The sequence below is a fragment of the Leptodactylus fuscus genome, chromosome 5, assembly GCF_031893055.1.
Source record: "Leptodactylus fuscus isolate aLepFus1 chromosome 5, aLepFus1.hap2, whole genome shotgun sequence".
Classification (NCBI taxonomy): domain Eukaryota; kingdom Metazoa; phylum Chordata; class Amphibia; order Anura; family Leptodactylidae; genus Leptodactylus; species Leptodactylus fuscus.
In genome coordinates this window covers 136,938,696-136,955,242 of record NC_134269.1, presented here as the reverse complement: position 1 = coordinate 136,955,242, position 16,547 = coordinate 136,938,696, and the positions used below count along the sequence as shown (strand labels likewise).

The 16,547-nt window shown below is 41.3% G+C and overlaps 1 protein-coding gene across 1 annotated transcript in view; it reads left to right on the top strand.

The window, feature by feature from the left end:
- ADAMTS20 (ADAM metallopeptidase with thrombospondin type 1 motif 20) overlaps nt 1-15,321 on the top strand; it is a 136,421-nt gene extending 121,100 nt beyond the window's left edge. The window contains exons 30-39 of the mRNA XM_075275870.1: nt 207-380; nt 1,086-1,256; nt 3,694-3,894; nt 6,878-7,016; nt 8,332-8,423; nt 8,504-8,598; nt 12,417-12,550; nt 12,766-12,857; nt 12,956-13,060; nt 15,214-15,321. Coding sequence (XP_075131971.1) covers nt 207-380; nt 1,086-1,256; nt 3,694-3,894; nt 6,878-7,016; nt 8,332-8,423; nt 8,504-8,598; nt 12,417-12,550; nt 12,766-12,857; nt 12,956-13,060; nt 15,214-15,309 — 1,299 coding nt within the window. The 3' untranslated portion in view covers nt 15,310-15,321. The remainder of the gene's footprint in view (nt 1-206; nt 381-1,085; nt 1,257-3,693; nt 3,895-6,877; nt 7,017-8,331; nt 8,424-8,503; nt 8,599-12,416; nt 12,551-12,765; nt 12,858-12,955; nt 13,061-15,213) is intronic.
- Nucleotides 15,322-16,547: the final 1,226 nt, after the last annotated feature.

The window sequence follows — 16,547 nt, the reverse complement described above, 5'->3', positions numbered from 1 at the left end:
AGTGATTCCAAGAAATGCTATATCTGTATGTTCTCCGGAGGCATTAAGTTATTCATTTACATGTTACATCTTTTCATGAAGACCTGTCACAAATGTTATAATGCTAAACTACAGACCTCATTTGATTGGACTTTATAGACACATAGTGCATTTGTATTTGATAAAATAAGATTTATGTTCTTTTAAATATTTTTTTTCTTCTTTAGTGTTCTACAACTTGTGGTGTAGGAATCCAGTATAGACAAGTATATTGTAGGCTAAAAGGACAAGGCCAAGTTGATGCAAAGTTATGCAGTCCTGCTACTCGCCCAGACAGTCACAAATATTGCACTTTATCTGATTGTATCCAGTACCAATGGATTGCAGAAGAATGGCCGGCTGTAAGTATTGATGCACATTAATAAAATGTACAATGTGCTAAGGTGTAGTCCCTCAGATCAGCTGCATTTGTGCTGCAAACAGAGCACCAATTAAAGTTTTATTCACTCAAATGTGATAAGACAGCCATCAAATACGTCATTTTTTTGCACAGATCATAACACGGCTGCCAAAAAATTGACATGATCCATTTTTGTCCGTTTTGATGGCCAAACAGACCCAATGAAAATCAATGGATTCTTTTTAATAGATGTAAAATGGATTGACATCCATTATAAGTGGAAGAGTGGTTTGGGTAAAAAAAAAACACAGGCCAATAAAATTCAGTCCTTTTTTTTAACGGACCAATAAAAATAGTGACAAATTGGATGATACACCCATCAAAATCAGAACGGACGCAAAACTGTTATCAAGAATGGACATATACGTTCGTTTTTCCCGCTTGGTAGATCCTTCAAAAACGTCACTGTCATATAAGTAACACCTTACAGTCAAGTCACAGCAATTTTAGTATTTTCCATTTTCTATATGATGTTTTTTCATTATATATGGTTTTTACTGTTTTAAATGATGTTTCATCAAATATTTTTTTCTGCACATGCTATATCTGATTTCTGAGAATATCCGTACTTAACCAACAAAAAATTCTGTTTCCATATTATATAACTGTATAAATGATGTGCTCATAATAACTCTCTGTGTATAAGTGTTCCACAGATTGTAATGAAGAAGAAACAAGGAGGAAAATAAAATGTGCAGATATTCAAGGCAGATCTGTGAATGAGTCTTATTGTGACTCGGCGGCTAAGCCTCCTGCCACTAAGAAGTGCATAAATCCCACTTGCAAACATATTGTTGTGACTGAAGATTCCTCACAGGTATTGTCTTTCATCCAGTAAAAATACTTGGGGGCAGACTATGCATGAGAGATTGATCAATCCCACCACTGTCAGTCAAATGCAAAGTTAAAATGGTGGTTTACCACTCACCTTATTAAAACAGTCTGTTGTATCAATTGATATTCTGAATACTGAGAACTCTCAGTCTACATCACAACTGACGTGGTGGCACCGAAATACAACTATATTCGAAGACTCTCTCCCAAAATGAGGAGCTGTACAAAGCTGTTGTACAGCACCCAAATATTCCATCACTGCCCTCTGACCTGTAATACCATTATATAGCCCCCAGTGCATAGATCGAATACAGCTTATAGTTAGTGCTGTGTATCCCGCTCAACAAGTCTTAAAGGGACAGCATTGGAAGTGCAAATAAATACTAACAAGCAGTGTGATGCAACCTGCTCTCTGTGGTTCACTGTATAGATCTAACTTACCTCTTTCTATGTAGTCCTGTAAAGAATAAATATATATATCATGCATATAATACAGTATATACATATATTATATCTATATATACTTTTTATTAAAGAGGTACAAAATTAGCACATAGTACAAAACTAACCCTTGCCTAATAGTGCACTACTGGCACAATTAAACAAGTTCATTCAAGCATTTTATGTAAGAATTGTATGCATTCGTAAGGATATTCCCATTAATGCCATTTATCCACAGGATAGGGAATATATATTTCATTGGTAGGAGTTAAACAGCTGGGACCACCAATGATTAGGAGAACAGGGACATGCACTGTTACTTCTTCAGGACAGCCACAGATAACTGGTCTGGAAATGTCAAAAGAGTGGTAGACAAACTTATGCACCACTGCTGCATTCTCTAAGGCAGGGGTCCTCAAACTTTTTAAAAGATGGGCCAGGTCACTGTCCCTCGGACCATTGGAGGGCCAGAATATAGTTTAAAGGGATTCTACCATTAAAATCACATTTTTTCTCGATAACACATAGGAATAGCCTTAAGAAAGCCTCTTCTTTTCCTACCTTTCGATTCCTTCTTTGCCCCGCCCTTTGGTTAAAATTCCGTTTTCTGTCATATGCAAATGAGTTATCTTGCAGCACTGGGGGCATCCCCAATGCTGCGAGAGAACTCTCCAGCGCCGCCTCCAACTTCTTCTGGAACGTCGTCTTTATGTGTCTTCTTCTGGTGCAGGCAGAGCCGACTGAGCATGCCCACAGGCCACAAGAAAATGGCCGCTTACTTACTGTGCAAGCGGCCATTTTTCTTGTGGCCGCGGGCATGTGCAGTCGGCTCTGAGCGAGGCCCAAGGCATACAAGTTTCACCGCCTGCACCGGAGGAAGACGCATGAAGATGACGTTCCAGAAGAAGATAGAGGTGGCGCTGGAGAGTTCTCTCGCAGCATTGGGGACGCTCCCAGTGCTGCAAGAGAACTCATTTGCATACTGACGAAAACAGAATTTTAACTGAATGGTGGCACGGAGAAGAATAGCCTTTCTTAAGGCTATTCTGATGTGTCAACGACAAAAACAGTTTTTAATGGTAGAATCCCTTTAAAGCTGACCCAGCGGAATGCACACACCAAACACAAGTGTGAATGCCCCCTGAGGTGTTATTAATCCTACAGTAAGATATTATAGTGCTTACTTCAGGGGGCACAGATAGGGTCTGGGATCCAGGAAGTCAGCAGGCACTAAACCAAACTAGTGAGGTGGCTTTTCCCACTGTAATTTGGGCTGCCTCAGGTCAGGTCACTGCTATGGTGACCTGACTGACGAAGTGACGCGGAGGGGTACAATTGACTATACCGGGCCAGGCCATGGAGACAGCGTGCTTCACTTTACTGATTGGAGGGCACCACTCCTGATGTCTGCGCGATCTGCTCTGTCTCCGGTGTCCGCCTGTGTCCTTCTGTCACATCGCAAGTATGCGATGTAAGGAGGATACTGGAGGCAGATCACCGGTATCCTTCTTACATCGCATACATGCGATGTGACAGGAGGACACAGGCGGACACCGGAGACAGAGCAGATCGCGCAGACATCAGGAGCGGTGCCCTCCAATAGGTGAAGTGAAGCGCGCTATATGGCCTGGACTGAGCTCCCCAGGAGCTTCATTATAAATGCGTGCCTGCCGGTGGTGCCGGCGGGCCGGACAGATGTGCTTGGCGGGCCGCATGTGGCCCGCGGGCCGTAGTTTGAGGACGCCTGCTCTAAGGGGACTAATGACACTTGCAGATCTTCCTTGTCAATGTCAATTAGGGTCCCATTGGTAAGATCCCACCAAACACATATTCCCTATGATGTGGATAGGAGAAAAGCACCTATAGTTAATTGTATTTCTTATTTTTGGTAGTGGCAGCAGTAGTATTAGGAATGCTAAGCAAATGGATATACATAAAAATAGCACTATTTATTTATGTATGTATGTATTTTGTTACAGTGTTCTAGGAGTTGTTGGTTTGGCAACAAACCAAGATTAACAATTTGCAAAAAAATGCTCGCAAGACACAATAAGTTTATAAATGGCTTACGAATGGTCAGATACAAAAGTTGTCCTGTTCGGCAAAACTCATTATATTCAAGATGCAATGGACGGAGTTGTGTCCAAGGCCACCTTTGGAAAGTTGGAAATTGGAGCAAGGTTAGGTGTAAAATTACAGTTTATATTTCAATATATTATGTCTGTAACAGTAAATCACACTATACCATAAATAATGAGTTTGTTATTTATTTACATTTGTTTTTTTCCTTTTGAATCACTGCATTCTGAGAGCCATACCTTTTTTAATTTTTCTGTCTGTGTAGCTGTATGAGGACTATTTCTGGCAGAATCAATTGTATTTTTTCAATGGCTCCATTTTGGATTTGAAATGGAATTTCCTCCTGAGCAATTTCTAGTGATAGAATTGCTGTTTAAGAAGTTTCCAAATATACTGCAGGAACTGGCAGATCAGATAGCAAGACAAATAAGCTACCTAAAATTCTATACTGCTGCAGCTGATCAAGTCTAAGGGTGCATGCACACTACGTAATGCCGGGCGTGTATGAGAGCCGTACACGCCGGCGTTACAGCAGACTGCCGAACACTTCCCATTCACTTCAATGGGAGCGCTCGTAACAGCGGCGTTTACGAGCACCCTAAGGGTGAATTCACACTGAGTAAACGCTAGCTTATTCTGAACGTAAAACACGTTCAGAATAAGCGGCGTCTAAAGCAGCTCCATTCATTTCTATGGGAGCGGGGATACGAGCGCTCCCCATAGAAATGAATGGGCTGCTTCTTTCACTCCGTGCAGTCCCATTGAAGTGAATGGGGAGTGCCGGCGTATACGGCAAGCTCTGCTCATGCCGGAGCGTACACGCCGGCACTCCCCATTCACTTCAATGGGACTGCACGGAGTGAAAGAAGCAGCCCATTCATTTCTATGGGGAGCGCTCGTATCCCCGCTCCCATAGAAATGAATGGAGCTGCTTTAGACGCCGCTTATTCTGAACGTGTTTTACGTTCAGAATAAGCTAGCGTTTACTCAGTGTGAATGCACCCTAAGACATCCCTAACATTTTCACTAGAGCACACTGCAAAGCCAGTTGGACTTTAGAAAAATCAGGACCCAGATTAACACACCATAGCTAGTGTAAGAAAACAGGTGCACTTGCAGATAGAGATGGGCGAATCCGTTCATATCGAGACGGATTTATTCTGAAAATTTGAAATTGTTAGAACCATAGAACAACTTTACTGGATGCTAATGCATTTCCTAATATGTGTCATGAGACAGTTCCCTTTAAATGCTCGTTCTGAACTGAATAACATAAGTCTCTATGTTAGATCTGTAAAATGTCAGGATTAGGGTTGAACTGATCTTGAAATTTCAGGATCATTTTTAAAATCCAATTTCCAATAATTTTCCATTCGAACCCGATCCCAATTCCGATCCTAATGCAAGTCAATGGGATTTTTTTAAATAATCGAAGATCGGATTTTAAAAACGATCCTATTCACTACACAGCATGAAGTCCCAAAATTGTTTAAATTTTTGGACTCCACGCTGTGTAGTGATAAAAAAAAAAATCGCCCAGCTACTTAGCCCCCCTGGTGTCTGCTTACCTGCACAGATCCGCTGCCATTCCCCGTTCTTCTCGGTCCGATCCTTTCTAATTGACATGCCTTCAGAGCGCTGTGCGTGCCTCCACCTCCCTAGGCTAGTGTTAGAGATGATTGGAGTAGGCGGGGCTTGTTATGGCTTAGGGGAGTGTGGGCGGGAAGATGTGAGTGCATCTTTCACGTCTCCCCTCCCAGTACCTGCCCACACTCTCCTAAGCCACAAGCCCACAAGGGCACTCTGAAGGCATGTCAATGAGAGAGAAGAGGAGCGGCAGCGGATCTGTGTAGGTAAGTTAATTGAAGTTCGCGAGTAGATAAATACTATCTACTCTTCTGTTTTCTCCCTGCTGTGCCATGTACTGGATTCTGCTACATCTCCATAACTGTACATTGACTTGTCTATCTACTTTTCTGCTTTGTCTCATCTCTCAGATGTAGCAGAGCTGAATATACGGTAAAGCAGGGACAAAGCAGAAGAGTAGATAGACAAGTCAATGTACAGTAGTATCTATCTACTCGCGAACTTCAGCCATGGCTTATTATATGGTGACTGCATTGTCGTCCTCACAGCAGCGCACCACAGGAAACAGAACTTCCGTTTCCTCCCTGCTGTGCTGTATACTCGGCTCTGCTACATCTCAGATGTAGCAGAGCTGAGTATACGGAAAAACAGGGATGAAGCAGAAGAGTGGCAGACTGCGGTAAATCACTCTGTGCTGCGCTGCTGTGAGATGAGCGAGTGCTATTTGAAACTCCCGTTTTGAATAGCACGTTCCCATAGGAATGAATGGACGCAGCCGCTTCCATTCATTCCTATATGTGCGTGCTATTCGAAACGGGAGTTTCAAATAGTACTTGCTCATCTGATACTATAGCTTTTCCCACAATGACTGGCCAGTAGCCAGGCATTGTAGGAAATAACCTCTGATCTCAATCCCGCCGGAAAAGATTGGGATCGGAATTCCGATCGCAATCGGAATCCAAACATTTCTGATCCCGATTGCTCAGCCCTAGTCAGGATCTGAAAAGTTATGTTCAGGCTGGGCCGGGATATTGGACAATAATCATGTTAGTAAGTAATAGCTGGGATTGAGACTAAAGCTTTATTACTTACGTGAAAAATGGATCAATCAGTTTTCGAAAAAACACATCCTATACTTTATCGTGTTTGCTCAGTGAATGAATGGACAGGAAACCATCCATATATCGTCCATTTTTTTCCTGACCCATAGACTTCAATGGTCATCTTAATCAGTAAAATGGTCCAGTATAGAGCATGTTTTGTTTTATTAACTCACGATCCATAAATAAATGTATGAGTGAATGATTACTTTAAAATCAATATGTCTATGAGAAAAAGGCCTAAATCTTCTACTGATAGAAAGTGAGTGCCTTTATTAATTTAGTTTTTTTCTAAATTTGTTATGTTGTCTTGTGTTTAACATTTAATATACATAACACATTGCTGAATGCTACAGGAATACACATGTAATGCTACTATTTAAACTTTTTGAAACAGTGTTCAGAAACATGTGGGATTGGCTTCATGGAAAGAAAAGTAGTATGTGTAACTGAAAACAATCTTCCAAGTGACCTGTGCCCATCACATGTGAAACCTCGAGCTAGGAAATCGTGTTCGTCAAAATACTGTAAGTGCTGTTGCTATTATAAGGACTCATGCTATTGTACCGATGTGGGCACTCATTGGGGTTCTTGATCTTTTGCCCCTTTTGTGGCCATACTTTTTATCAGTGCGTGTTTTATTAAGCTAGATATACTGCGGTGCTTATTTATGATGTAGGCGCACCTGCTTGTTAAATGTTGTCATGTTAGGGCTCGTTCACATCTGCGCCCGGCACTCCGTAATGCAGGTTTCCGTTTCCTGGATAAAACAGAGCAGGAGACAGAAACCTGCAGGAGTCTCTCTCAACCATTCATTTGAATGGGTGAGAAAGCTGTCCGGCCGTGAGCGGCGGTGAGCGTTTTATGCTCTCCGCCGCGAAACGGGGTTTTTTAATCTGGACACAGAGTCGGACATGCAGTACTCTGTGTCCGGATTTTAAAAAACGGTTTCGCGGCGGAGAGCATAAAACGCTCACTGCCGCTCACGGCCAAACCCGGTCTGTGCTTTTCGTCTATTTGCATGCAGAAGACGGGAATTACAGAATGGAGTGCTGAACGCAGGTGTGAACCTAGCGTCAGTTAGTTTGAGATTCGCTTTTTTAGGCCATGTGCACTTTTCCCCTTTTTTATTTAAAATGGAGCAATGGCTCTCTTTAATGCTTTCTAACCTGACGGGTTCTTTTTTTACGCCGCCCATGGACTGAAGTGCATTTTTTTAAAAAGGCGCAAGTCATAAATACAGCGTGAAAAGGATCGCCATTTAGGCTATGCCCACTTTTCTCATGAAATAGCAAAAGTGACAAGAGCAGCACAACATCTAAAAAAAATAAAGGAAAAGGTGCAAATGCTTCATAAATGAAGTATAGAGCAGATAAAGAGCACAAAAACCAATTATGTTGCATGGGGTTTCATTGACCTATAACTGCATATAGCTGTTTTGTTTAGTGTTTGTTGTAAATTATGATAATTATTCAATCATTACATCAACACTCAAACCTTAATTTTCTATAATGGTAGTGAAGGTAATAATTGTGGCTCGTATGTATTGTTCTATTATTGGCTGTCAATGTTATGGCATTCTGTGTGCTGCTGTTAATGTGCTGATGCTACTATTAGGGCTCTTGTGACGGTTACTGTTTTGGGGGGTCTTGTGGTTGTCATTACTATTCGGAATCCTGTTTATTCTGTCACTCATCGACTTTTATATCTCCTAGCATTAATATTCAGCATGTGTTATTAACATTTTACACAGTAAGATTGCATAACATGTGTGAATATTATGAAAACTAAATGGACATATTTCACAACCTAGAAGACAGAATAAACTCCTTTTCCTATTATAATTCATAGGTGACTATACAAGCTGTAAAGAGCTACGCTTGCTAAATAACACTGAAGCAGATGGTGAATATGCACTGAAAATTAGCAACAGAAAAGTCAAGGTGGGTTTAATCCAAATCCTGTTAAATATTTAGGATTGTACTTTCTGCAGAACTGTATCTTATTGTCTTATTTCTTTCAGATTTACTGTTCAGGAATGCAATCAGATCATCCAAAAGAATACATAACATTGGTTAAAGGTGAAGGGGATAACTTTTCTGAAGTATTTGGATATAGGTATTTAAGAGTTTCCAATGCTATACAGATTGACTAGTAAGTACTAATCTTAGAAATATCCAGAAATGTAATGGTCTGTTTAAAATGTTATATTGCAAGTCTGCAATGACTTGCAGATAAAAAGAAAAGTGTACAGAAAACTATACAGAAAGAAGTGAATGATCTGGCATGGCTGGAGATGGACTGTTCAATATCTATGGAAAGGTGGCAACCCTGACAGTCACATTTAATACATTTTTTCTGTTTCCAACTGTTTTCACAATGATCTCATGGATTTCTGACTGATGGATTGTTAAAATGCTAAAAACGGACCCTTTGGGGTTCTATGGAAATAGAGAAAAATGTTATTATCATTGAATGTTTACTACAGCTGCTTTTCATTTCATTTTTTCGCTATTTCCATGTTCTAAAATGAATGTATATCATATGCCAATGTTTGCCAACTTTTTGCAGACTTAGAGCACCCCTTAAAAAAAATTCCTCAGGGCACCCCTCCCAAATAATTTTTACCAAAAGTCAAGAAAAGTAGGTTTTTAGCACATGTAAATGCACCCTGAAATCTTCACATCCCATCCTTTCCACCCATCACATACAAAAATTCACCTTTTACCATCACCAAGCTTCAATAGTGGCCCCACATAATATCATGCTCCCCAGTGGCCCAACACACAGTATATGCTCCCTTTTGGTCCTCAGCCACGTAATAATGCTCCTAAGTGGTCTTCAGACACATAATAATGCTCCCCATTGGTCCCCAGGCAATTAGTACTACTTTCCAGTAGCCACCAGGCAAGTAGTAATGTTCTCCAGTAGCCCCCAGGAAAGCAATAATGTCCTCCAGTGGTCCTCAGCAGGGCCATCTTAATACATTAGGGGGCCCTGTTCAATCTTTTTGCTAGTGCCCCCCCCCCCCCTTTAACTTATTTTTCCCTGCAAAAACTCAACCACCAAAGTTACAAAAAAAATAAATAAATAAATATTCAACTAACTCCGTTCCCACATACCTGCAGGCTCTGACATCACCAGCTGAAGGCTGAATAATGGAGCATGGAGCTGATAGCTCTGCATTGCTCTATTGTATTCAATCTCTATTTGTGTCCTAAGAGCACAGATAGAGTTGAATTCACTGCCTGCCACCTGGGCTAGCACCCGAGATGTGGGACTTTCCCGCTTGATCCAGAGCGGTTGAATGAGCCCCTGCTACCCTAGGGCACGGTGTGGATGCACCGTTGTCCCTATGGTTAAATCAGCCCTCGCCCCAAGCCTCCATTGGCCTCCAGGCAAGTAATAATGTCTTCCAGTAGCCCTCAGACAAGTAATAATGCCCCCAAGTAGCTGGCAGAGGAGTAATAATATCCACTAGTGGCCCTCATGCAAGTAATACTGCCACCCAGTGGGCTCCAGGCAAATAATAATGTCCCCCATATAGTGGTGCTATATAAATAAGAAAACAAATAACACTTACCAATCCTAAACCCCCAAAGCTCTGAGGTTCTCCTACTTCTTCTCTGCATATCAATGTCGCAAGTCTTCACCAGACATCACTAGAGTGATAAAGCAAGAAGCTAAAGCCTTCCTGCTACACTATTCAATGCATCTACTTTCTATCAATTGTCCTAAGGATGCCAATGTAGTTAAAATTATACATGCGGCCAGTTCCCTCCATATTGTTGTGGCACCCTTGGGATTCTGCAGCACCCTGGTTGTGAATTGTGCTTATAATCACATATATACAAGGGTTCTACAGTTCCTGAAAAAGCAGATGGCCTGAAGTGCTTTTGTTAAGTTAGGGGTCACATTTCTAAATTATATTTTTGGGGTTTCTAGAGGTATAATACCTACTGATCAAAAAATTATGGCTATCTCATTAATATGCATGATTTTATGAGCCAAGAATAACTTTTTAAGAGATGAAGTTTGTTGTAGAATAACATTGTACAATTAGAAATCTTTTAATGAATTACTAATATTATTGACGTTAAAGAGAACCTTTCACCCCAGACACCTAATAATGCTCCCTACTGCCACCTAGACACCTACTAGTGCTCTCCATTTCCCCCCCAAAAAACTAATAATGCCCCTCATTTTCCCCTAGATAAGTAATATCGTTCTCCAGTGATGCCTAGGCAAAAAAAAAAAATCTCCCTACTTGCCCTAGGGTAGCAATAATGTCCTTCAGTGACCCCCGAGCAAGTAATATTTTTCTCTAGTAGCCACAAGGCAAGTAATAATATCTCCCGGTGGCCCACAGGCAAGTAATATTGTATCCTCCATTAGCCCACAAAAAAGTTTCACTATCCACCAGTGGCCCCAAGACAAGTAATAATGTCCCCCAGTAGCGGCCAGGCTACTAATAATGTCCACCACTGGCTCCAGACAAGACTAATTTCTTCCTTTTGTTTCCAGGAAAGTATTATTGTTCTCCCAATGGCCCCCTGACAACTAATAAAGTCTGAAAGTAGCCCCACACTCCTGATTGTGTATATAAATAAAAAAACAAAAACAAATAACACTTGTCCATGCACAGTCCACCGAAGCTGTAATGTTCTCCTGCTTCTTCTCTTCTTCAACATGTACTGTTCTATACAACTACATTGATATTCTAAGGATGCCAATGTAGTTAAAAGGGGATGTGCGGCCATTTCCCCTCCAGATTGTTGTAGCACCCCTGTGGTGTCTCCATGGCACCACAGTTGGGAATCACTTTCATATATAAAGGAGTACTACACTTCTTTGCACAGCCAGGAGTGCTGTTATTCAGTAAAGGGTCACAGCTCTAAATTTAACTGCACTCAGGATTTTGGGGGTTTCTAGAAGTATAATCCCCACTGATCATAAAATAATGGCTTTCTTATCATTATGCGTGATTTTGTGAGCCAACAATAACTTTTTAAGAGATAAAGCTTCTTGTTATATGGCATTGTACAATTAGAAACTTTTAATGCATTGCCAATATTATTGGCATTAAAGTAAACCTTTCACCATCTCCACCAACTCAATTTCTTTGCATCCTTTAATAGGTGCCCCTTCACTGATTCCAAAAAGTTGGAATTTCTTTCACTAGTCTCCACTGTTCTGGTGCCATAAATGCAGCGCCGCACCTCCCATGAGGCGACCTGAAGCGAGTGCTTCAGGCGGCGCTATGTCAGGACCCCAGGGAGGGCGTCATTTTTGATTATCTAAGCCAGTCCAGGACAAGCTGTCCTGGACTGGCTTAGCACCGAGCAGTGGTTTGAGGAGGCCACTGAAGCAGTGCTGCTCCAGCAGCCTCCCCTCACACTCAGGCAGAGAGCAGGTCTTCTCCATGCCTACTCTCTGCCTGCGAACGGCGCTAAGCCCCGCCCCCTTCACTCTGCCATGCCCCCTTTGCTCCGTCACGCCCCTACGCTCCGCCCCTTCCTCCCAGGGGGGGGGGGGGCTTTCTGTAGTTCGCCTCGGACGGCGAAAGGGGTAGGTTCACCCCTGCATAAATGCAGTTAGATTTGGTGCCTGATAGGTTATCTAGATTTTTGAATGTCAAGTGGGTGGTGTCAGGCAGGAGCAGGTCCCAATCAGAGGCAAACAGTTAGAGAGTCTACGTAAAATATCATGTACTGAAAATAGCTAAAAAAGGGGGGCTAGAGAAAAAAATTCCACTTATACTAGAATCAATGGAGAGATTCCTATTAAAGGGTGGAAAGAGCTGGTGGAGTTGGTGAACGGTTCACTGTAAGTGGTTGCTCCTACATTTTAACTTCATGATGATATTACAGTACACTACAGTTGCAAATGGAAAATATATTTAAATACCCCACATCTTAATGTGCTTTATTGTTAAGGCTAAGAAACCCATATGAGTGTCCATTCAACGGTAGCAGAAGGCAAGACTGTGCATGTAAAAATGACTATCTTGCAGCTGGAGTAACTGTCTTCAACAAAATAAGACTTGACATCATCTCAATGCAAATCAAAAGTAAGTTTCTACAAAAAGTTTATAGTAGAAAAACGTGTGACAATCAAACAGCAATTCCTTATTTTATTTAGAACAAAAAAGTCATACTTTGATAAGTGTATGAATGCACATGATTGTATGGGTATGATCACCTCTGAGGTCAGACAAGGTCATACCTTTATGTAAATCTGTGAATCATATGGCAATCTGAATAAATATCTTCAATAACTTTATAGCTACAGATCTTCTCTACGCTCGCACACTATATGGAAGAGCAGTTCCATTTGCTACAGCAGGTGACTGTTACAGTGCTGCCAAGTGTCCCCAGGTAAATGTATAGCTATGTTGTGTGACTGAATTACCGCACCCCTCACAGCACAAGGTGGCCACATGCTAATTGTCAGCATGTTCTTTTTTCTCAAATAGGGACAGTTCAGTATCAATCTTTCAGGAACTGGGTTTCAAGTATCAGATACTTCTAGGTGGCTTGCTCAAGGAAACTATGCAAGTGTCAATATTCACAGATCACAGGTATGAAAAAAGCATTGTACATCAAATTCACCTAGTCACTGTCATTGTACAAACATTTTTACAAATCTGTTATTGATCTGAGATCTGAAAATAACTGAAAACCATAAGGGTAAAAGGAAAATCCTAGTTGTGATACGCATCATTGTCATATTATTCCGTTTTTATTACAGGCCATGTCAAAACATGGAAGTAAATAATGCCAGAATTTGATAAATAATAACATTTGTGCAGATAAGACTGATGTATTGAGAATGTATTAGGAATATAATTAGCAATTATTAGCACCATCTCTTGTTCAATACTCACCTTCGTATGTCATACATGTGCATAAAGCTAGGACTCTTCTGTTTTTCATCCTGAATACATTAAATCTGATGTTTCTATTTCTGTGTTTGATACTTTATTTTAGATTACAAGCCTGTTGTATTACATTTATATATTTATCTCTAAAAATGTATACCTTCACATTACATGTGCAGTATTTTTAGCATCATCCACAAGCTTAAAGAGGACCTTTAATATCATATAACACAGGGTGTGATGTATACTAGTAAAAACTGGCATGTATAAAACTGTTCAGCACACATTCTCTTTTGTTTCTAGCTCTGCCCATTGCAGAGATATCAATGATGTTAGTTTTGGCTACGAATATCACTGTATTGTCTTGTTAAGGGGCATTCTCCACTGTCCTGTAATGATGCTGGCCTGTAAAGACACCCCTTTGATGGTGCAGTGATATCAGTAGCTAAAACTAATGTCACTAATATACACTGAGTGGCCAAAAGTCATGAGAAGGTGCCGGATGCGCCATTGATAACGGGTCGCTCCTCCTTGAGACCTTTTAATTGCAGCAACATGAGGCATGGACTCCACAAGGTGTTGGAAGAGATCTTGAGGGATATTGATCCACGCAGTCTGCACTGCAGCCCACAATTGGTCCTGTGTAGTTGGCGCTGGGTCCATGGAGCGGATACTGGTATCCACAGCATCCCATAAATGCTCTATGGGGTTGAGGTCGGGTGAGCAAGCAGTCCAAACAAGGGTTGTGAGGTCACTGGTGTGTTCAATAAGCCAATCCCATGACACCAATGAGTGATGACATGTTGCATTGTCCTGTTGGTACACAGCATCCCCATCAGGGAACTCCAACACCAGAAAGAGGTGCAGATGGTCTGCCTTAAGTCGCATGTATCAAGCACTGGTCATTGATCCCTGCACCCAAACAATGGGGCCCAATTGTGATCATGTGAACACGGCCCAGACTATGACGAAGTCACCTCCCGCCTTGACACGTCTCTGTTGGCATGCAAGATCCATGGCATACTCCACACTCTCACACGCCCATTGGCTCTGTACAACTGGAACTGTGATTCACCAGACCATGCCACATGTCGCCAATGTTCCATGGTCCAATGACAATAGTTGTGGGCTCATGCCAGTCTTCGAGCTCGGTTGCCGCATCAGCAAAGGGACACAGGTCAGGCGTTGACTGTTGAAGCCGATACAGTGCAATTCTCGGGGTATAGTCCTGATGGAAATGGGGTCCTGGTGCCGCACATTCAAATTGATGGCGATTTGACCCACAGTAGACCATTGAGAGCTCTGTATGATTCTGTGACGGTGACAATGACATCTGTTCATCGAACACTCGTGGTCGACCAGTGCGCCAGTTTATGCGGCTGCCAACGTTGTCTCTGTGATATTGTAGGTTCACCTGAGACATTGTTGACCTCGGAAACCCAACTTCCTGGGTAATCTTCAAAATGCTATGCTCCATGAGTCTTGCACCGATTATCATCCCACGTTCAAAGTGACTTAACTCCTGATGTGCTGCCATGTTGACAAGACACCAGTCTGCATCCGACTGCTCAGATAAGATATCCTAGCAACACTAGCGCCATAGGCCACATCGCGTCATACTATTTCAACATCATATCCGACTCAACAGTCACTGGGACATGCCTTCCGTGACTTTTGGCCACTGAGTATATATGCAATGAGAAAAGCCATAAATTATTATTATTTATTTATAGAGCACCGTTAATTCCATGGGGCTGTACATTTCAGGGTTTACATACACTGGTAAAGTTTACATGATCACTCGTAAAGTTCATATAAAGTACATATGTTTGCTAATCACCTCTTTCTTTTAGGATGGGGTGAAAATTTATGGAAGATGTGGAGGTTATTGTGGAAAATGTGTCCCCCATTCAACTTTTGGTCTCCAGGTTCAAGTACAAGACCATTAGAGGACTCCTTACTTGACATGTAAAAGGGCTGTTGAAAAAAGTTACCTGTTCTTTTTTCAACCTGATCTTAATGTACAATGATAACACCTGAAGTTGTCAGCTATATTTAGTGGCCAGGAATCAGAGAGAGTATTGAATAGTGTAATAAATGTATAGCTTTTTTGCTCATAGACAAGCTGTATTTTATGAATATGACCTTGTATCAAAGAGCGGTTTCCTCCAGTACATAGCTGTCCATTTTTAAACTATCAGAATACAGGTTATGTTTCTGGAACCTGAAGGTTAGATTACACTGAATTCCCCTTGTCAGCCCAAATATTAGCCAAAGTGAAGAGCTGGTAACAAAGAACACCTCTTGCTTTAGAGGACTCAGCACATTCATAAATTAACATGATCAACATGATAATGATAACATTAGATTGGTGTACATAACACTACAGAACTCTACATGAATGGCCAGCCCCAACTTCTGCCTGCAATGTTCACCAGGGATTTCACAAGTTCCACCTATGGCTGGTTTGATTTAGCGAAAAACAAATCAAATATTGAGGACAATGAGTAATTGTATAGCATATTGTAGAAATCTTGTTTATGTGTCATTATACAATTCAGGGTGGGCCATGAAAAATAGATCCCTTTTTTTGTGGTTTATACAGAATAATGATTATTGAGTCTAATTTATCAATACTCTTTTTTGCTGATATCAACCATTCAGAGTTCAGCTCTCATTTTACCAGAGATTAAGAAATGTATCAGTCCCATAATATCCTTCCCTGGCAGATGACTGGTACTCTTTGTGGAGTACAGTATTGTTGTGTATGAAGAGTCCAACATGCCATTTTTCATTCAACAAAGAATTGCAATAGGATATACACAGACTTAGTCAAAGAAACCCTGTACCGTTATGCTGGTTAAATTCCAGACCTTACCTTTCTAGAAAAAAAAGCAGTAAACATGGTGTGACACCTATTGTTCATGAGGACATTCAGGAGAGGATTATGGGAACCCTGAGGATAGTGGTGCAAAAGGTACATGTCATAAGAATGTATATTGAAATCGCACCAAAAACCATATTGAGTGACAGTTGTGCAAGAGTTAAAGAAGGGAAAAACAGAAATGTGCAGATATTTGTATTGCCATTGGCTACTGGATGTGATTGTAGACAGCCATTTGGACCCATTGCATTATATAATGTCCAGTAAAGTGTGATTCATTCTAACCAATTATATTAATTGGTA